Raw genomic sequence first — 20038 nt, forward strand, 5'->3', positions numbered from 1 at the left:
TGGCGCCGACATTTTCGAAGCAGGCGCGACCCACGACCGACACGACCGCCGCAGCACCTCCGCAACCCCCCTACCACGCCAGCACTATCGCAATGCCGCCTCGAATACCTGTCCGCTTTCCGTGGACATCGCCGTCAGCTTCGGCACCGGTCAATGGCTGGTCCAGCAGCCTCTGTGCCCGCGCTTTCTCCTCAACGCCCACTTCGCTCGCCCTTGGTCCGCAATCACCAAACTACATCGAGGTACCCAAACCGCTACAGCCCACATTCCCTACCAAGCCGGTAGTAAAAGGCCACCTCCCAATCCCGCGAGATGTCTTCAAAACGAGAAATGCACACCCGAAGGAGTCGGCCACGTTCCTTGACCGAAGCACGCGCACACCCAAGACCGTGAAAGCGCCAGGGCCATACAGCAGAGACGCAGACTACCGGCTATATAAGCAAAGACTGGCAGACAAGCGAAGGGCAGCGCTGCAGGATGGTGTCAAAGAGTTACATGAGCGAAAAGTCACATCGGATGCACAGTACCTCTCCAAGATTCAAGCGATTGGCGCCTTCAGACGAAAGGTCGCCCTAGCACCACCACGCGAAGTCGATGTCTTGACACAAACATCCATCTCCAAGGGCATTCGCGACTTCCTCACCGACGCACTCCCTGCCTCCTCGCGCTTAGACATCACCAACGCTCGCCGTCAAGCCTACAGAGCCCGCGTGGCCAAGGTGCAGGCTGTACGTACTTCGCGCCTACACGATTTATACACCAACGCGCGAGAGTTCATTGTAGATGAGCAACAGCTCGACGAGGCCATTGAGAAGGCATTTGGAACCGAGGAGTCGCCCATTGGCTGGGACGTCAAGGGTAACATGGGCCCAAGGCAAGAGGGCAAGGAAGGTTTGAGCCCGTGGCATGGACCGATGCCCGAGGGCGTGGGCGATATGCTGCAGAAGCTCAAGGGTGGTGAGGGTGTTGGGCTCGCCAAGGAGAGGGTTAAGAAACTTGCTGAGGAGCTTACTGGTGGTAAGATGTAAGATGCATACAGACGATAAGAGCTTGTACAATGATAGCATGTCGTGTATAGTAGGAGGTACTAGGACCATTTTGTTATAAGCATCGCGCGGCGCGCACAAGCGAATCACACGTTATTGCAAAGGCCTTCGTCCATTTTATTGGCTATCGTCTTCAAGCATCATTACTGCCTATTGCATCGATTTCTCTACTATTCAAAATATGCTACTAGCTGACCAAGCCAGATTCTGTGCGCTACCGTTGTAAGTACCAGCCCTCCGTTGACAATGCTATATTGAATCTTACTATATCCTCGCTAGTCTAGCCACCTATATACCTCGCCAAACAATAACAGAGCTTGTATCCTCTAGCGTCGATGGTGGAAATTATAGTAAGCTCCAAGGTCCGACATACCATTTTGGGCGTCGTTAATAAGCATACCGGGGCCAGACCGAGCCATGAAATACGCATAACGATGAATGTCGCTCGACTGGTCCATCCAGGGAATCACTTCGTCCAAGAAACGCTTGACCTGTTCGTCCGTGCCTTCGGCCTTGAACTCGGTGATCCAAATGGGCCGGCCTTGAGCGACCTTGCGGGCGTCCTCGATGTGCTTCTTGAAGTAGCCGACGTTATCAGCTCGATCGTACCTATCTCCAGTCAGTATGAAACACGCTTTGTATATTATAAAGTACACGAGGTGCCACGAAGATATGGGTAAGCAGGTCTATGACATACCAATGGATCGTAATAAAGTCGATAGTGCAACCACTGCAAGCACGAATGAAATTGGCCAACCAACCCAACCCAGTGGAACCAGATGCAGCAGCGTTGGAGACAGAAGGAGACCCAAGATACATCTTATCCTTCAGAGTTTTGAGGGGCTGGACATGCGTCTTCCATCCCGCGACGGCATCGCCTACGCTGATGCAGGAACCACCCGCACCAGGCCTAAAAGCAAAATTAGTTGAGTGACCAAAATACTCATCAAGCATGATAATAGAATCCGGTGAGATAAAACAAGGCGATACTTACTGGCAAATATCAGGCTCATTAAACCCCAGCAAATGCGTCGGCCCGTCACCTGCATCCCGCGCCGCCTGCTCCACACGACCCATCCATGGCCCTGTATGATCAGGTCGTAGTGAGTGTAGCATGGGGATGAATGGGTACCAAGCGTCAGTGCGAGGAGACCATGAGTCCCAGTTGTAGCACCACGTCGCGTGAGTCCCCTCGACGGCAAAGTAGTGAACAAAGTCCGCGTTGTTGAACGCAATCCCTCGACGCTCGTGCGCTGGTACTTGTGGAGGTGAGCGAGGGATGATAGAGGCGTTGTTGGGGACTGGGTTTGCGCCTGTGAGGATGGCGAAAGCTGTAAGTAGAACGAGAGTGAGGATATTCATGGTGGAATCGAGGGCGTAGTAAACTGTAAGAATGTGACTCGTGTTAAGAAGGCCGTGAGTCGTTCGCGCGTGTTTTTTCGAAGTCGATCTAGCTCTCTAAAGGAGTGTGAGGGTGTATAGCAAGTGAGTGGAGTGGAAGTTGCGGGCGCTGGGCTTGGGGCCGTTATATTACGGCTGGAGGTTGAATGTGAAGGAAAACACTCTTTCACTCTTACCATAGCGTCCTATCAGTTGAATTAGCTGAGGCTTCAATTGACAACCTTATCTCTTAGGCACGTGGGGAGGTTGCGAACGCTGGGCAGTCGCGTTAGCCGAAAGAGGATATATACGATTGTACTTGGAGACATGATCGCGCAGTGAAGTTTTGAACATTGCTAATTCTCACGAGTTCTATGAGAATTTTGGGGTGGTCGCCAGCAAGTTCCGCGATGAGTGGCACAAGAAATGATTATATCTTAGGGTCGGCTTCACTAGGAAGACTGAACGGCTATGCTTTACAAACGAACGAGAAGAGAGGGGCTATCTTTCACTATAGAGTGCAACATGGACGGCAGGGAAAGGAGAGAGATTCATAGTAAACTATGCGTCATTGATAGCTGTTTCGATGGGTCTGCAGAGCGGCTCATGCGCAGAACAGACTTGAAGTGAGGCTCTACACAGTGTCATGTCAGATTCTGTCAGTCGAGCCTCTAATCACGCATCTTGAGGACAACTGATGAGCTTCAGAAAACGAAGGGGCATTAAAAACGTGATGAGATCGGGGCGGACTTCTAAGAAACGCGAATGACTGACAATGTTACCCCTGCAGCAAAAATATTCAAAGTGGGAAAATGTGTGCAGAACAACTATTCGTCAATATCATTGATCTATCTATTCACTGTGTATCAAAGTCCTGGACTCCACGGCTGCCCCATCGCCTTCCTCAGGCCACCCTCGAACAAATCGATTGTCTGATTCATGTTCATGCCACTCGCGATGGCTAGCTGCAGCATTATTCTTGCCTGTATCACATGTACAAAGCCCGACTTAGCATATGTGGGGGTCTTGTTTGGACTACTCGGTCCAAATGGACTGCGAGTACCAACTACAACCTGAAGACCACTCTGAAGCGCTTCGGCGATCTCTTCTTGACCAGTAGGTACGCCACCATTTCCTGTACCTGCGATGACCACACCTTTTGCACCGTTGGCTTGAGCGTCGAGCACGAGCTTGCCATCGAACTCACGGGCCGCGTAGAGGATGTCGACTTTAGGTAGAGCGGGATACGAAGGGTAGGCCGACACGCTGGAGATGTCGAAGTAATGCTTGAAGAGCGGTTGAGATGCACTATTGTAAAATATCGGGAGGTTATTCAGAAAAAGGCCCAAGTCTCCAGTCGCAGTAGCACCAAAGGCATTAGGGTTCGTCGAGTGCAATTTTGTCGCCCAGTATCCGGGAATAATTCGGCTGTTGAACGCAACCAGGAGCCCTCTATTGCGTGCTTCTGGACTTGCTGCCAACATGACAGCGTCGAAGAAATTTGCATCACCATCGAAAGACAGGTGCGTCCAAGGTCGCATAGCACCCGCAGCCACGATGGGCTTGCCGCAGTTGACAAGGCTGTCCATGAGGAAAGCCGTCTCTTCAAGAGAATTAGTACCATGGGTATATACAGCTCCGACGATGTCGCTGTCTTCAGAACACAAGGCGTCATGAGCAAAGCGCGTCATGTTCATGACTAAAGCGTCGTTGGTGCCTGTTGAGCCGTCTTCCTCTGTGGTCCAATTAGAAACGGCGAGCTGCGTATTGTTGAGTAGGTAAGGATTGCGAGCGATGATTTGCTCTCCATTAATCTGTAGCTGTCCATACTGAGTGTCATCCAGTGCTCCATAAATTGATCCTGATGCAATAGTGCCACCGGTGTAGAGGATGCTATGCTATCTTAGCATCTGCTGGTCTCATTGGCTTTAAAGATAGCATACAGGATCTTTGGAAGGCTACTGTTGCCCCCTAGCCATGTCAGACCAAGTCGTTCACTCGCTGTAGTCGCTCGACGGATATAGGGTAGAGGCGTGGTTGGTGCCGCACTCACAGCAGCTACTAGAGCTGTAGCTGTTAAGTTTGAAAGTCGCATGATGGCTGACAACCCCAATTTTCAAAAGTTTCAGTAATGAGAAGAAAACGTTGTAAAGCACGGAGAGCTCTCTGCAGATCGTGAAAGCAGTGTTGCGACCCAATTTCAGTAGTGCTGACCTCTTGTCGAGCATCTTATGCTTTAATACATTCTGGCACGATGGGCCTCCCACTCTTGCCCTGTCGTCCATCTTCACCGCCGATTTTCGTAGGCATGCCTTAGTTTGACCACCGACAGCGGCGCAATGTCTGTTGAGTAGCCGATCATGCAGATTGCTTTCTTGGCAGCATGAGTCGTTAAGGAAGGTGAAGAAACGATACTTGAAGGGTACTGGTAGGGTCGTTATCGTGTCTTGCATCATTGATAGCTGGGAGGGACTAAGATGCATGCCCCACGTGGCCAAGAGCGGGGACATCAACAACAGCCGAGAGGTCGGAAGCAGTGAACCGTCGCAATTGTACACAAGTCGATGTCCGCGAAATGTTACAAGTGATTCAAACTGAAATCCCCGTGTCATATACTAATAAGTAGCTAAAATATTTGGCAACACAATCACTGGTTAAAGCTCCGCCTAATAGGTCGGGCACACGCTCATCTGCCATAGCTATCCCTTTCACAAACCGACAGCGAACAGAGATTCATAGGCCACCTTCTAGTAAACGTAAAAGTTCACGGCCTCATTATCCTGAGCCCTGATCTTCCTGTTGTCCCTCTGCATGATGAATCTCAACACCCAAGCACAGAGGACGACACCTGCGGAGAACCCAACGGAAGCCCACATCGCCATGCCGAAGCGCGGTTTGTCAGAATCAGGCCATAAGTACGGAGTATAGACAAATGATAGATTTCCGAGTGTGTTCGAAATGGCGAGAACGACGGCCCTCTTTTCGTCGGTCTGACCCAACACTGCGGCAGCCCACGCCAGGTTGATGTTGTTGACGCCGTACGTTGCGCCTACGAAAAGGACCATGGCGAAGTAGCGCGCACCCACGTTGAGGGTTAGGGTACCAATCATGAAACCAATTATTGCGACGAGTTTCGAGATGGAGATATGCCAGGTACGCTCGTTAAGTTTTCCTGAGGACCAAGATACAAGGACGGACATGACGCCGGCAAAAAGATAGGGCTACAGTCAAGTCAGCTAACTCGGTATGGGCTTACCTAGAAGGTAGATTACTTACCGGACAAGTCAAGACTAAAGTAATGGTGTCGTTGAAGCCGAGAGTCTTTACGACTGTGGGGAGAAAGTTCTTGAAGCCGTTTGCCGACAAGTGGAAGTTCTGCATGAGTGCAAAGATCCATGTTCGATAATCGAAACAGGCTTCGCGAAGACCTTTCCACACATCGACTTTATCTCGTTTTCCGGTAGTATCAGCAGCGATTCTATTATGCGCCAGTTGTCGCTCCTCGGGAGACAGCCACCTGGTGTTGAGGGGCGCGTTTGGGAGTAGAAAAAAGGCCGCAACAGCAACTCCAACTACTGGTGTGTTAGCAGCAGCGACGGCAGAAGGCAGTACGAGATTAAGGCAATACCCACCTGTGATGAGACCTTGAATAAGGAAAAGCCACCTCCAGCCCTCCCAACCATTCCGGCCGTCGAGGCCTGAGAAAACTCCAGCGGCGATAAGACCGGAGAAGGAACTCGCAAGCAGGTTCCCGGTGTAGAATATAGAGAGTCGAGCAGCAGTCTCCTTACGCTTATAGAACAGACTAATCAAGTATAGTCCGCCTGGATAAAATGGGGCTTCCACAATACCGAGCATGAATCTGTTGAGCGTGAGTGACATCCCTAGCGTTGCATAGTACATGAGGGCTCACCTAGCTGCCAACATCCCATGGTAACCCTTGACAATGGCCATGAGGGTACTCACGATCGCCCATGCCATCATCCAGCCGGACATATACCACGCGGGTTTGACACGGGTCAAAATCATGTTCGAAGGAACCTGGCCAACGAGATAGCTGGAAGCGCATATCAGCAAATGTACTTGTTATCTCCAGCGGAGTAGGCCATACCCAACAAAAAAGATGCTGACACAAGTGTTGTACTCCGTCCCTTTCATTCCAAGATCTTTGTCAAGGCCGTTGATTTTGCCGTTGACAATCGCATTTCTATCGAGGAAGTTGAAGACTACATTGGAATCAAAGGGTCAATAATTGTTACACGCGTATTTGTCTGGTATACTTACAGTACATGAGCCACAGGATTGGGAGCATGTAGAGATCAATCTTCCTCACGAGGGCAATCTCAGCAGGGTCGGACTTCTCGGCCGCACCAAACTTGTCAAGCTCGACATGGTGTTGAGGCTTATCAAGCTGGTCTTTGACACTAATGTTATCAATCAGCTCGAAAGAAGATTTCGTAACTATCGGGTTGGATGGAGTTGTGGTAGCCATAATGAAAACCCTGAGAAGCGAGTGATTTTCAAATCGTCTTTGCAACTCAAGCGACTTATATACCCAAGGAGTACACTCCTCGCTTCGATTCTGGTGTTTTTATTACCCTCAACTCGTGTAGCTGAGGGGGTTGCCCCATGGGGGTGCACATGCAGGATTACTTTCCACAAACAGAAGTAAGGATTTGCTCCCCAGGCGTAGGATTTTAAACGTCGACTCGCGTTGTAGTTTTCCCTCCAACCAAGGGCCCTCATAATCTGGGGTTGAAACTTTGATTTGCCTTTCAAGAATCCGGGGTGGACTTGGCGGTGTGAACACCCCATATTTTGCGGGATTAGTTTGTGGTAAATCTGGGGTGTGACTTGGCACCCCGTAGTTTGCGGGGATCTTTGGGGTAATCCGGGATCAATTGGTGGTAAACCGGGCACGACGGAACATGCTAAGTCCTTTTGGTGATCTAAGACGGGATGATTGGTGCGGGAAGCGCCCAACTGGGTTATCCGGTCTCGTATTCGGACATGTTTTCCGACATAATCGAGGATGGGGTATGGTGGTGTAAAAATGTACCCAAACCGGTGAAGGCGAATTAGTGGGTACGGATAAAACTCCGACGGAATGATCCCCCTCATTATAAACGGACCATAAGCGAGGAGAAATGAGAGTCGGTTTTCTCTTGCTGTGTCACTAGCCCTTTCCCCAATTCAAGTCTATCAAACGTCAATATCATGTCTCATACTAAGACCACGACGGGCCCGCGGACAACGCAAACTCTCTCCCAGAACAGCGACGAAATCTGGACAATCGATGAGTTGATCAAGCGCCGTGCATCAGAACTAAAAGACGCTACCCTCCTCGCATATCCAAAGGCAGGTCTCACAGATTACGAGGAGCATTCAGCATTCGCGATAGACAGATATGTCGATGCTGCCGCGGAGGCGCTGCAACGGAGAGGGCTGCAGGTTGTTGTAAGTGCGACTTCTGCTTTAAGTCGAGCATGACTAATCACACCACAGGATCCCAACCTCGACCAGGCCCCTGTCGTTGGCATCGTCGCCCATTCCAGCTTGCAGTTCATCATCACACTCTTGGCTCTAAGTAGATTGGGCTATGCGGTCCTACTGCTCTCAACGAGGTTGGCAAGTCCGGCTCTCGGCCGCTTGTTAGGTCTTACCGAATGCTCCGTGGTTCTCACAACCTCACATTTTCATCAGCTCCTGGCAGAGGTGCAAAATGAGAGGGAGCTAACACTGATTGAGATGCTCAAGCATGAAGACTACTACGGAGTTGATGCACCCGTCTTCAAGCGAGCCTACGACGCACATAGAGAGAACCCCAAGCAGGCGGTTATCATACACTCCTCTGGCTCAACCGGACTACCGAAACCAATTTATCTCACCCATCGTAGTTGCATTGCAGCCTTTTCAACGCACCTGGATAGAAGAGCGCTGATGTCGCAGCCGCTTTTTCACAGCTTCGGATTCTACGAAACTTTTCGGTCCATCTACTCGGGGAAACCCATGTACTACTTCAACTATTCTCTACCTATCACTTCCAATAATCTCACGGACACTATCGAATATGTCAAACCAGAACTTCTGTTCTGTGTTCCGTATATATTGAAGCTTCTAGGCGAAACCGAGAAGGGCATACGATCTCTTGCCGCCGTTAATCTTGTTATGTACGGTGGAAGTGCTTGCCCCGATGACCTTGGCGATACCCTTGTGAGGAACGGCGTCAATCTTGTCGCAAATTATGGGGCGACTGAGACGAGTAGGCTCATGACTTCTGTGCGACCTCCTGGAGACAAGGCTTGGAACTACCTTCGTATCCTTCCGCAAGTGCAACAGTGGGTTCTCATGGACGAAATTGCTCCTGGAATTCATGAGTGCGTCGCGCTCGACGGTCTGCGCTCCAAGAGCACCATCAATTCCCAAAATCCTCCAAATTCTTTCCGAACAAAAGACCTGTTCACCCCTCACCCGGTTCATCGACACTGGTGGAAGTTCGTTTCACGACTCGATGATAGACTGACCTTGGTCAATGGCGAAAAGGTCCTCCCAATTCCTATTGAGGGTCGCATTCGCCAGGAAGGTCTTGTCAAGGAGGCCGTTGTTTTCGGAGACGGCAAGACGTTCCCTGGCATATTGATTGTCAGGTCTGACACTGCTTCGCAACTGACCCACGCCGACTACTTGGACAAGATCTGGCCAGCTATAGAGGATGCGAACTCTCGCGCCGAGAGCTTCTCCCGCATTCCAAAGGAGCTGGTTGTGCTGCTTCCTTCAGAAACCACCTATGCGAGAACCGACAAGGGCACCTTCATCCGCGCTCAAATATACGCGCAATTTAAAGATGAGATAGATGCTGCATATGCAAATTTCGAAAGCGATACAGATACTGGTGGCTCGATAGCATTACCGCTGACGGAGCTTGAAAAGTATCTACTCAAGCGATTCCGCGAGCACCTGAATATCGACCTACCATCGACTGAGACGGACTTCTTTGCTTACGGTGTCGACAGTCTACAGTGCATGAATATGTGGAGCGTAATGAAGAAGGAACTTGACTTGGGAGGCAAACAATCACAGTTGGGCCAGAACATTCTTTACGAAACTGGGAACATTGCAAACCTTGCACGGCACTTGCATGGACTACGTACAGGAGACTCCGAGTCCGCAGATGACCACGAGAATGTAATGAAGGACCTCATCACCAAGTACTCGTCGATTAGAAAGTTTGGCGAGAAAGATCCTTCTCGCAAAGAAGTCGTGGTAAGAAATACCTGCTCGTGGTGTTTACAAGGCTAACAACTGCAGGTTCTCACGGGTGTGACTGGAGGTCTGGGTGCCCACATTCTCGCCCAATTAGTCCAGAAGCCCAATGTGTCCGAGGTATGGTGTCTCGTCCGGGCTTCATCAGACCACTCCGCGCTGGAGCGAACTTTAAAGAGCCTCTCGTCTCGTGCCATTCAGTTCACCCTCCCAGAAATTCGCAAGATTGTAGCTGTGCCCGCTGATCTCAGCAAGCCTGATTTTGGATTAGGACCGGGAAGACTCGAAGAGCTGCGCTCAAAACTCACTTTGGTAATCCACAGCGCTTGGGCAGTCAACTTCAACATTTCAGTACAAAGTTTCGAGGATCAACACATCAGAGCTGTTCAGGGATTCCTCGACTTCTGCCAATCAACAACACACGGATCACCTGGACGGTTCCTATTCTGCTCATCTGTCTCGTCAGCTGGCGCAACTCCCCGTCCAGGAAAAGTTCTTGAAAAGCAAGTCGACAACATTGCGCATGTTCAGGGAACTGGATACGCGCGATCGAAGTTTGTCGCTGAACATATCGTCAACAACGCTGCAAGAGGTGCTGGTGCGGACGCCCGAGTGTTACGGATTGGACAATTGGTTGGCGATACTATGGTCGGCGAGTGGAACGTTACGGAAGGCATTCCTCTCATGATACAGACCGCACTTACTCTAGGCGCACTCCCGCAATTAGATGAGGAGATGAGTTGGCTCCCTGTCGACACTGCTGCAAGGATCATTCTCGATTTAGCGTTGGGTAAGGCCGATCGCTCTGCTGATCCAGATCTTGTCTACCACGTTCTCAACCCGAATCGCTTCCATTGGACTAGGGACATGCTTCCTGCTTTGGCTGCGGCAGGCCTCAAATTCGAGGCGTTGCCCACTGATCAATGGATGGAGAAGCTGCGAAACTCGGAGCGCGATCCGCTGAAGAATCCTCCCATTAAACTATTAGATTGGTTCGAGAGCAAATATGGACGCAAGGCTTCCACCGCTCCAAAAGGTGTCTTGGAGTACTTGACTGATGAGACCAAGAAGGACAGCGAGACTTTGAGCAAGGTTTCTGATGTTACGGATGAAGTGTATATTGCCAAAGTCATTCAGAGACTGCGAAAGCACTGGGAGTCTTGAGAATTCTGTTGGGGTAGAGCCGCATATTGGTAACTTGCGTCTCTTTGCTTATTGGAATGTCAGTAAAGATACTATCAAACTAGATATATAACTTAGATCAAGAGATTCGCGATTCAAGTTTCGGAGGTAACAAGGTGTGATCCGTTGATTGTCCCTATGTCCAGCTTCGCAGCCAGGATGCCTGAACACGTGTCTACACACGAACACACACGGTTTGGCCGTTTGCAACCGCTCCGGACTGTGACGTCGTTTATATTGAGCTGGTATTGTTGTAGCTCCTCGATACCATGGCACAGGGACATCTGATCGTTCTGTACCAAGATCTCCTTCACATGTAGTGTCGGTAGCAAACACAAATCCAAACAGCCCGAATATACATTGCGCCATGGAAAACCAACAGAAAATGCTTAATGCTAAAGAGAAACATTAATTACCCTCGCAATCTCAGTTCCATCCGATGATTCCTTCAGCCACTATCAAGGGACCTTGAGTTGATCCAGTCATGACTGAAATCCTTCTTCCAATTATGCCAGTATCGCCGACACCGAGATCCAAGTGTTGCGACAACTGCACTGTAGAATTCAGGGCCGAGTTCAAAGGAAAAGTGTACAATGGACTTGTTCGTGTGGATTGCGAGGACGTAGAAATATCGCCGTCTCGACTGTCACAAGGTTAGCAATCTGGCCGGCCATAATATCAGATTTAGATCTTACTGGATGACTACCCAATGTCTCTCTTGCTGGAAATCCTCGTCTAAACCCTGAAACTCAACTCTTGTTCCTGGATAGGCGAGCTGGTTGCTGAATACGAGAAGCATATCCTCTTCTGACTGTGTTCGTACAAGGTGCGAGGTCGGACGAAGCACTGCTATTGAGCCTCCTTGGGCGACACGCGTGGAATTACCGTTGCACATGATTGAAAGATACACCGATATGTAGAGTCTCAATAGAAAATCAAATCGGGCTATTAGAAATTGCAGCTGTGCAGTTTCGCGCAGGTGATCTGGTCTCGGAATTGGAAGAAATGTCGGAAAATCGAGTTAAATATGTAGCAATTTCTACGACATACACAATTGAAGTCTTTTGAGTGATTGTGATGTTCGTTGTGCTTTGTTTGCTAGCGTTTGAGCGGTGAGGGCTAATGAGCCTCTTTGAGCAAGTTTCAGGGAAGTACCCGATTAACCCTGCACGTGCCACACAAACACCGATCACTCAGAATGTGGACTAGAATGGATGTGACATACGACTCTTATACGATGTAAGTACTTTCTATCTAATTGCGACACTCAAATAGAAGCCTTGAGAATCTTGAATGCATCCGCGCGAGATCCAACATAGCGATCCTCAGCAGTCTTCCAATTAATGACATTCCAGATGTTCTGGATGTAGGCTGCCTTGCCGTTCAAATACTATACCAGGTTAGTTATCAACCTTGAGCAAGAGAAGTGTCCCGTCCAACTTACCTGGAGGTAATAGGCATGCTCCCAAAGATCAACACCGATGAGAGGGACCTCGTTCTTACCAACTACTGGATCTTGGTCTTTCGTTGTTACAATAGCCAGTCTCTGCTCCTTTCCTGTTTCGACCTTGATGAGCCAGCCCCAGCCACTTCCCTGAATGCTGAGTAGAGCTGCGGTGAAAGCCTCGCGGAACTTCTCTTCATCGCCCCATGTGGCTTTGATTTGCTTAACAAGCCCCGGAGCTGCAGAACTCTTCGCTTCCGGCGAGCTCGCTGGCGCAAGATTCTGCCAGAAGAGGGAGTGGTTTATATGCCCACCAGCGTTGAACTTAATGCCTTGTTGTAGAGCGACCTGAGATGTGATATCGGAAGTATGAACAGCTTCGGCTTGTGACTTGAGCGCAGCGTTCAGGTTCGTAATGTATGTTTGATGGTGCTTGCTGTGATGCAGCTCCATGATCTGGGCTGAGATGTAGGGTTCCAGCGCCTGTCGAAGTGTGAGTATGGCGCACGTGGGGTAGAGGTGAGCAGGGGCGAACTGACATTGTATGCATAGGGAAGAGGGGGTAGAGAGTACTGAGGTGCTGTCATATCTCCAAACTCGAAGGGCTGTTGTTCCAAAGCAAAGACTGTGAACGTGAAGAGGGAGAAGAGAGAGATCCATCTGCCCAAGGTGCCCCTCATCGTACTCATCACGAACCGAATAGTATGGATGGCGGAATTGTTCTCAGATTCGTCACCAACAGGGTGCTCTGGAGCTGGACTTCTCAATCCGGTATAGAGGCTAGAAACTGCCTCAATTCCTCTCAAGCGAGTCGTAACGTCTTATATTTGGCCCCTGAAGCCCACTGTCTTACAGACGCACTTAGATAGGTAGTATAAGAATCGAAGAGTGTGTTACGATACTCACGCGAGTGCTCAGGGGACTTTGAAGGTTCTCGAGGAACTCTACGCTCGTAAGCTGAAGCCCTGGAGCGGTCTGCGGAAAAGTACGCTAACCCGGATCAGCTTACGGTCAAAGCGCAGGCAGCTCCCGCTTAATCAGCATCATCATCGAACAAACCCCAATATTGATGCTCACCCTTTAGTTCACGATCGTGGCTAACGGAAAATTTCCGATTTCTCATCGTTACCTACTTGGGAAAAAAAAATCAAGACCGGAACTGCTGATCGAGAAACTCGATGAAGTCAGCGACGACAATTAAGCTATACGACGGACATCCTCTGTTACCTCGAGTCTTATCCAGCAATAGCATGAATGGTTCAGTAGAACTTACTGAGCCGTTAAGGGGCCATAGGTAATCAGTCTCGCATCTAAGGGACCCTCCACTGACCTTCGCAAATTCGTCATATATCGGTCAAGCTAATCTCCAACTTCCTTGTCCTCAAAATTGTCGGAAGAACTCTAGAAAGCTATAACTATAGCGCTACTAAATTGGCCTTGTGGAGGGATTGATTTGGGGAAACAATAGCACAAGGGCGCCACCCTTTTCCGTACGAAACCTAGCTTGTTTGATTAACATGAATCCAACTCTACGATTCCAGTTCGATCCGTTCAACTCGAAACAAACATAGCAAAATTTCGGAAAGCTCAGCCTTTTCGACAAGATCCTGGCACAGATTGTGTTCCTAATGTCTTAAGCAGAGTTTCCCAACGTCTGACCGTTTGTCAGGCGTCATATGTTGCATTTAGGCGGAATATGCAGATCAACTTAGCGCCCGCTCCCCACACCCTAAAATACCATTAGGAAGCGGGGGCTTACGGCAGAAAAGCTTCGCCAACGGCAATTGCATTTCCTCAATTTCGACGAAGCTAGAAAATGGCCGCTTCATCCTCGTCGTGCAACCGGACGCTGGGCGTGTCGATACCGACTCCAGGGTCGTAATCGTAAACATTCCGTTACATCTCTGAATACATGAGATATCGGTCTCATAGTCTTTCTTTATATGCTTCGTCCACCTGACCACACGTCAGTCAATTCTACCGGGGTAATCAGCAAGGTCACGCATCCTTACGCAAACCCCACTAGCATACCCATGCAAAAGCTCGCAACTGGATTCACGCCCGCACACTAGTACACTGTATTGAGGCTTGACCGTTGATGTTGCACAAGATCAACGTGGAGCCATCGAGATTAGCCATCAATTTATCCGCCACGAGAGCTGTCCGATAACGACCATTCAGCACGCCCTCCTGTTACCCGAGACCAGGTCTCTTAGTGGTTCCTAGGGGGGCTGGCAGGGCTTAAATTAAGTGCATATGTAGGGACCTTCATAAGGCATTTGCTGGGAATGATCTGAACGGTCAAGGGACATACAAAGAGCTAGCCCTGCGCTTACTGCTTCGCCCTTTTGTTCTCTCAACCCTCCACCTCAAACTTCGACGCCGAGAAAGTGATCATCAAAATGGCTCCTGTCGGTGGCGCGTCTGGATTCGAGGCAGCCGCTTTGGCTCGCCGAAAAGCCCTTTCTGGCGCATCGGGACCTATGGCTTTACTCAAGAATCTGAGGGTTTTTGGTATCGCGTGTTTCGCATGCTTGGGTGGGCTTTTGTATGGCTACAATCAGGGTGTCTTCTCTGGTGTTCTTACCATGACTTCCTTTAAAGAGCGTAAGCCGCCCAAACTACTAAGCCTGTAATCACTGTCTTGGAGATACTGATGGTACTAGACATGGGCGACTATATCAAGGACCCAGAAACTCTTGAATGGAACTCGTCCAAGCAAGGCTGGCTCGTCGCTATCCTCGAATTGGGCGCCTGGTTCGGAACCATGTACTCTGGATTTCTCGCCGAGATCCTTTCCCGAAAATACGCCATCCTCGTTAACGTCGGCATCTTTATCATCGGCGTCATTGTACAGTGCACTGCGGTATGTGACCTCCTGATACCTGTGCCCCGGAGATACACACTAACTTCGTGTCGCGCCTAGGTTGTAGGAGTTGGCCACAATGCAATCCTCGGCGGTCGATTCGTCACTGGTATGGGAGTCGGTTCTCTCTCCATGATCGTCCCCATGTACAACGCCGAGATCGCTCCACCAGAAGTCCGCGGCGCGCTTGTCGGTCTACAACAGCTATCAATTACACTCGGCATCATGATCAGTTTTTGGATCGACTACGGCACAAACTTCATTGGCGGCACAGGTCGCTCGCAAAAGGAAGCGGCATGGCTTGTACCGCTGTCTCTGCAACTCGCCCCCGCGCTTCTCCTCGGCGTCGGTATGATCTTCATGCCATTTTCTCCACGTTGGCTCGTCCACCATGATCGAGAACTAGATGCGCTCCGTGTGTTAGCTCGGTTGAGAAATCTCCCGCAAGAGCACGAGTTGATTGAACTTGAGTTCGCAGAGATCAAGGCGCAGTCTCTCTTCGAGAAGAAGTCGCTCCGCGAGAACTTCCCGCATTTACAAGATATGAGCGCTTGGTCAACTTTCAAGCTTCAGTTTGTTGCTATTGGTAGCTTATTTACCACGAGAGGCATGTTCAAGCGCGTCATCATTGCGACCCTGACAATGTTTTTCCAGCAGTGGACGGGAATTAACGCAATTCTGTACTATGCGCCAACGATTTTCAAGGGACTAGGTCTGTCGTCGACTTCGGTCAGCTTATTGGCGACGGGTGTAGTCGGTATCGTAATGTTCATCGCAACAAGTGAGTCACGCTCCTTCTCCAGCTCCGGTATTACGTGCTAACATCCTGTAAGTCCCCGCAGTCATGTATGTGGATAGCTGGGGCAGAAAGCCGACACTTATTGTTGGCGCGATTGGTATGGCGCTATGCCATATCATTGTCGTAAGTCGAGTCGCGTCCTTCGGATTTTTATCCTGCTGACACTAGTAGGCTGCTATTGTCGGCAGTTTCTCCGACGACTGGGAGAACCACCGAGGCGCAGGTTGGGCCGCAGTTGTCATGGTCTGGTTGTTTGTCATTCACTTTGGTTACTCTTGGGGTCCTTGCGCCTGGATTGTCATCGCTGAGATCTGGCCATTGTCTAATCGTCCGTATGGCATTGCTCTTGGAGCTTCATCTAACTGGTAAGCTCTCGGTATTCTTTCCCTTGCGGATTCAAGCTTACATTACGTTAGGATGAACAACTTCATCGTTGGTCAGGTTACCCCAGACATGCTTGAGCACATGAAATACGGCACCTACATATTTTTCGGCCTATTGACCTTTCTTGGCGCAGCATTTATATACTTCTACTTCCCCGAGACCAAAGGCCTGTCGCTCGAAGAGATGGATGTCTTATTCGGATCGGTCGGGACTGCAGAGCGTGAAAAGGAGCGCTGGCGGGAAGTGCATGCCGAAGTCGGCCTCGCAGAGCTTCTTGCGAGGGCTGGCGTGTATCATGACAGTGGTGAGCATGTTAGTGAAATAGAGAAGGACAAGCCAATTGTTGCGGAGACGAAACACGAGGAGAGGAAGCCGGTGTTGTAAAAGAGAAGGATGAAAGGAGATTGCAGTGGGCGTAAGTGGTGGCTCTCGCATTTGGGTGTGAACTAGCGGTGGTACAAGGTTTGCATAATACACTCTTCCTTCAGTAGAGATAAAGCTAGTAGTTGGAGCTCCTCCGGCTAACGAATATAATACATTATAATGCTACATATGGCTTTAGTGACCTAGATATATAGTTTCACCCCGACTCTTGAGCCTCATCTACGCACCGCCCTTGAAGTTTGCCTCTTAATCCTCTCGTTACCCACCTCAGGTCTCGTAATCTTTCTGACCACAACGGGCCTCCTCGCACCAATCTTAAGTTTCTCCGCCGCCTCTTTCTCGGAAACAGTCTGTTCTTGAATACGTTTAGCTACCTCTTCCCATACGCCCGGCACACCCGTCTTCATCGTGTACATACGCCCCTCTTTGACATAGAACTTGAACCTCGGCTCCTTCACCACCTCGGCCATCCTCTTGAAGATCCCTTTCGCGCGCTGTCTCTTCGCCCATTCTTCAGTCTTAGGCAACTCAATGTTGGCTAAACGCATTTTCATGGGAGGTAGAGCGCGCAGCTCATGCAGAAAGGCGGTAGTATGCTTTCGGAATGGGAAGATACGTAGTGTTACGAACTCTATTTTCGTGTTTGCAGTGCCTTTTGGATTGAGGTTAAGTGTGCGTGCGAAATGCATCAAGTCCTGTCTGCTGCGTCTTGCGTACTCGGGTATTTGGAGGAAGACCTGGTGCGCGAAGGGTGCAGTCACGTAGGCCAGTGTCAGCGTTGGAATGGTTCCGAGGACACCGACTATTGGTTGGTTAGATTCTGAAAAAAAATCGAGAACGCTGCAAGTGAAGCGAGAACTGAACTCAACGTTGGGACGAACGGTGCTATCGGATGCAGTATAGTGCTAACCCCTGTTCGAAGGTAGAGATAATGGAAATTCTTGAGATTACCAAGCTCTTTAAGACAAGGATTTCGGAGCAGAGACTAGCGATTGCAGGAAGGGATTGGGGGGGATACAGATAAAAAGTTTGAGGAAAAGGGTTAAGGTGAACGATGAGCGAGAAGATTTCATACCTATCACAGCCTGAAACTTCCTCAGATTCGGATCTGGCTGGTTCTCGTTATTCCAAAGTGGCGGTACACCGAACACAAGCGTTGTCCCGAATTGTAACAGAGCCATGGCTTTCCAGAAGGAGATCCAGGTTGTACGCGCATCGCCTGCATCGTAGATCAATAGACGTGATTTGTATCCTATCACGAAGCATCAATAATCGAACTCCAACATCGAGTGAATCATGCATACTCCTGTCCTTCTCGCTGTTCTTCGCGGCATTCTTAGTTGCTGTCTTCGATGACTGTCCGAACCAGCGGAGTGTTGGAGAGGTCGAAAAATTCTTTTGGCAAGTTCTGCACACAAACTTGGTGGCTCGAAAATTAACGACCGGTCGAAGTGAGGGCCTTGATGTGCCTGAGCACCTAAAGGCCCTCGCCGTGAAAGAATAAAAGCGCTGCTGCATATCGATTGATGTTGTTGGTGCAAAAGGTCGAACGACGCGCTTGCTCGTCAGCTCCTGCTCGGTTAAAGTTGCTACCCCTAATTGCTGGCTTGGCATTCGCGTTCGATCAAAGTAGATAAGCGGAACACCCAGCGTAGCGGAACAAAATTCTCTACTCAAGCAATTTGAAACTACTCCTACACGCTTATAATCCGTCAAATTTAGTCTCACTATTATATAGCTCGTAATTTCACTTAAATCTAGTTGGTCTAGGAAGAGATATGTTTTAAGCATGCTGTCGATCATTTTGTTTATAACAGCTTTTTGCCTTTTAACTTTGACCCTAATAGCAGCAGTACAAACGAAAGACGAAGGCCCAAAGCCAGCAATACAGAAGTGCAGACGATCGGGAGAGGAGCTATGGAGAAAGGCAGGTTGGCGTAATCATCAACATGTATCTCACCCTCAAGTATGATGAAGATGGCCACAATTCGGCTTGAAGTTTTGGCGCCAGAAAGGAATTTCTTGCTTCTCGTGCTCATGCCTTATGATAAGCGCAGACATTCTGCGATCATACATATATTTAACGCAATCATAACGTTCGCCATTCAAGCCGCGGCATAATTGCGCTTCGAGAAAGGGAGCCAATCAATTAGAATCGAAATAATTTAACGTAAACCACCTTGAACAATGTATAGAAAAACCACTAGGACTAGGAAAATGCTCGCTCGGAATGTAGTCGAGCTTGGAAGCGGACTCAAGTTGCCGACCATGGATAATAAATCAAGGAGTTCGTGGTCATTCCGCACGCGTGCAATTTCTAGAGCAGTAGGTGGTGCTCGTCGACCTGCTTCCAGAGACATACGGTGAGGATCGGCGCCGTATCGAAGAAGAACTCGTGCAACAGGTATATTCTTCCTAGAGCAAGCCACATGGAGAGGTGTATAAAGCTTAGACATACCTCGCAATGGACGTGCAACATCATTATCGTGGCGATAAGCGTTCACATCAGCTCCTTTCCTCGCCAGGATTTCCGCGAGCTCCGCACCTTCAGATTGGTTTTCCCTCTCTGCTACACAATGCAACAGATTACCATGCGTGATGTCTGTCCCTAGTGAAAGCAGAAGGTGTGCCACGTCTATGCTGCCACTAGTAATCGCTACCGCAAGCGGCGGCTCGTCAAGGGTCGACCTCGCGTTTACGTCCGCCCCATTGTCAACCAACCACCGCGTGAGTTTCTCGTCGTCAGATACAAGGCTAAGATTGTTCAGTTCGTGAATAAGCGCCATGTAACTAGACTAACCAAAGAAGAGAAGCAGCCGAATGTATAGGCCTGTTGATATCCCATCCGAAGTCGAGGAGCGTGCGGAGACTATCCTTATCTTTTCGCTGACAAGCAATAGCCACAAGGTCCTCTGTTATAGTGTTGTCTCTCTCTAGGAGTAGCTTGAGGAATCCCGCCTTTCCTCGATTGATGGCTTCTCGCTTCGGGCTTATTGTTGATAAGTCTCGCAGTTTAAGGCTAGTTTCGCGGAGCTTTTGCTCGTCGTCGTTACGAATGGCTTCACAGGTCGATTCTGCTGGGTCTGGTCCAAGCAAGTGTGATAGGATCTCGACTGCGGTCTGGTCAAACGGAGCCATGGGATCGGAAACACAGATAGGTAGCCAATTAAATGTACATCACGGGCAAAGGTGTAGTTATGAGCTCGCGCTATCACGTGCCAATGCGTTGATGGGGAAGATTAACCGAGCGCGGCAGTTCATCGCTCAGACCACGACTCACTCCCACCACA

General features: G+C 49.6%; 10 protein-coding genes across 10 annotated transcripts; 3 read left to right on the top strand and 7 right to left on the bottom strand.

The window, feature by feature from the left end:
• Positions 1-64: 64 nt before the first annotated feature.
• K460DRAFT_369547 (uncharacterized protein) lies at positions 65-1363 on the top strand. Its single transcript, XM_040933981.1, has one exon. It carries the CDS (start codon positions 93-95, stop codon positions 1026-1028), a length of 936 nt encoding a protein of 311 aa, XP_040784092.1. The 5' UTR covers positions 65-92; the 3' UTR covers positions 1029-1363.
• Positions 1364-1372: 9 nt separating this feature from the next.
• K460DRAFT_388452 (glycoside hydrolase family 128 protein) lies at positions 1373-2478 on the bottom strand (the record flags this gene model as incomplete). The annotated part of the gene is made up of 3 exons (XM_040935691.1): positions 2041-2478; positions 1744-1956; positions 1373-1655 (listed from the first exon to the last, which is right to left on the bottom strand). Exons 1-3 carry the CDS (start codon positions 2406-2408, stop codon positions 1373-1375), a joined length of 864 nt encoding a protein of 287 aa, XP_040784093.1. The 5' UTR covers positions 2409-2478.
• Positions 2479-3242: 764 nt separating this feature from the next.
• On the bottom strand, positions 3243-4816 carry K460DRAFT_318592 (Asparaginase/glutaminase). The gene is made up of 2 exons (XM_040930394.1): positions 4370-4816; positions 3243-4319 (listed from the first exon to the last, which is right to left on the bottom strand). The coding sequence occupies exons 1-2, from the start codon at positions 4519-4521 to the stop codon at positions 3293-3295; spliced, it is 1179 nt and encodes a 392-aa protein (XP_040784094.1). The 5' UTR covers positions 4522-4816; the 3' UTR covers positions 3243-3292.
• Positions 4817-5173: 357 nt separating this feature from the next.
• On the bottom strand, positions 5174-6918 carry K460DRAFT_408992 (MFS transporter-like protein; the record flags this gene model as incomplete). The annotated part of the gene is made up of 6 exons (XM_040937211.1): positions 5174-5647; positions 5703-5998; positions 6059-6288; positions 6340-6483; positions 6538-6652; positions 6711-6918. 6 exons carry the CDS (start codon positions 6916-6918, stop codon positions 5174-5176), a joined length of 1467 nt encoding a protein of 488 aa, XP_040784095.1.
• Positions 6919-7602: 684 nt separating this feature from the next.
• Positions 7603-10942, top strand: K460DRAFT_397741 (acetyl-CoA synthetase-like protein). Its single transcript, XM_040936179.1, has 3 exons — positions 7603-7883; positions 7932-9689; positions 9735-10942. The coding sequence occupies exons 1-3, from the start codon at positions 7644-7646 to the stop codon at positions 10851-10853; spliced, it is 3117 nt and encodes a 1038-aa protein (XP_040784096.1). The 5' UTR covers positions 7603-7643; the 3' UTR covers positions 10854-10942.
• A 61-nt stretch (positions 10943-11003) lies between these two features.
• On the bottom strand, positions 11004-11892 carry K460DRAFT_318600 (uncharacterized protein). The gene is made up of 2 exons (XM_040930395.1): positions 11567-11892; positions 11004-11514 (listed from the first exon to the last, which is right to left on the bottom strand). Exons 1-2 carry the CDS (start codon positions 11764-11766, stop codon positions 11298-11300), a joined length of 417 nt encoding a protein of 138 aa, XP_040784097.1. The 5' UTR covers positions 11767-11892; the 3' UTR covers positions 11004-11297.
• Positions 11893-12083: 191 nt separating this feature from the next.
• K460DRAFT_344408 (superoxide dismutase mitochondrial precursor) lies at positions 12084-13242 on the bottom strand. Its single transcript, XM_040931253.1, has 3 exons — positions 12855-13242; positions 12316-12798; positions 12084-12261 (listed from the first exon to the last, which is right to left on the bottom strand). Exons 1-3 carry the CDS (start codon positions 13002-13004, stop codon positions 12139-12141), a joined length of 756 nt encoding a protein of 251 aa, XP_040784098.1. The 5' UTR covers positions 13005-13242; the 3' UTR covers positions 12084-12138.
• A 983-nt stretch (positions 13243-14225) lies between these two features.
• K460DRAFT_344412 (MFS sugar transporter-like protein) lies at positions 14226-16818 on the top strand. Its single transcript, XM_040931254.1, has 6 exons — positions 14226-14922; positions 14982-15181; positions 15242-15962; positions 16015-16112; positions 16152-16345; positions 16397-16818. The coding sequence occupies exons 1-6, from the start codon at positions 14718-14720 to the stop codon at positions 16746-16748; spliced, it is 1770 nt and encodes a 589-aa protein (XP_040784099.1). The 5' UTR covers positions 14226-14717; the 3' UTR covers positions 16749-16818.
• A 145-nt stretch (positions 16819-16963) lies between these two features.
• Positions 16964-17929, bottom strand: K460DRAFT_292978 (uncharacterized protein; the record flags this gene model as incomplete). Its single annotated transcript, XM_040929385.1, has 2 exons — positions 16964-17550; positions 17824-17929. The coding sequence occupies 2 exons, from the start codon at positions 17927-17929 to the stop codon at positions 16964-16966; spliced, it is 693 nt and encodes a 230-aa protein (XP_040784100.1).
• Positions 17930-18486: 557 nt separating this feature from the next.
• K460DRAFT_318610 (ankyrin) lies at positions 18487-19894 on the bottom strand. Its single transcript, XM_040930396.1, has 2 exons — positions 19549-19894; positions 18487-19502 (listed from the first exon to the last, which is right to left on the bottom strand). The coding sequence occupies exons 1-2, from the start codon at positions 19884-19886 to the stop codon at positions 18914-18916; spliced, it is 927 nt and encodes a 308-aa protein (XP_040784101.1). The 5' UTR covers positions 19887-19894; the 3' UTR covers positions 18487-18913.
• Between the last annotated feature and the right edge of the window lie 144 nt (positions 19895-20038).

The sequence above is a fragment of the Cucurbitaria berberidis genome (assembly GCF_010015615.1).
Source record: "Cucurbitaria berberidis CBS 394.84 unplaced genomic scaffold K460scaffold_5, whole genome shotgun sequence".
Lineage (NCBI taxonomy): Eukaryota > Fungi > Ascomycota > Dothideomycetes > Pleosporales > Cucurbitariaceae > Cucurbitaria > Cucurbitaria berberidis.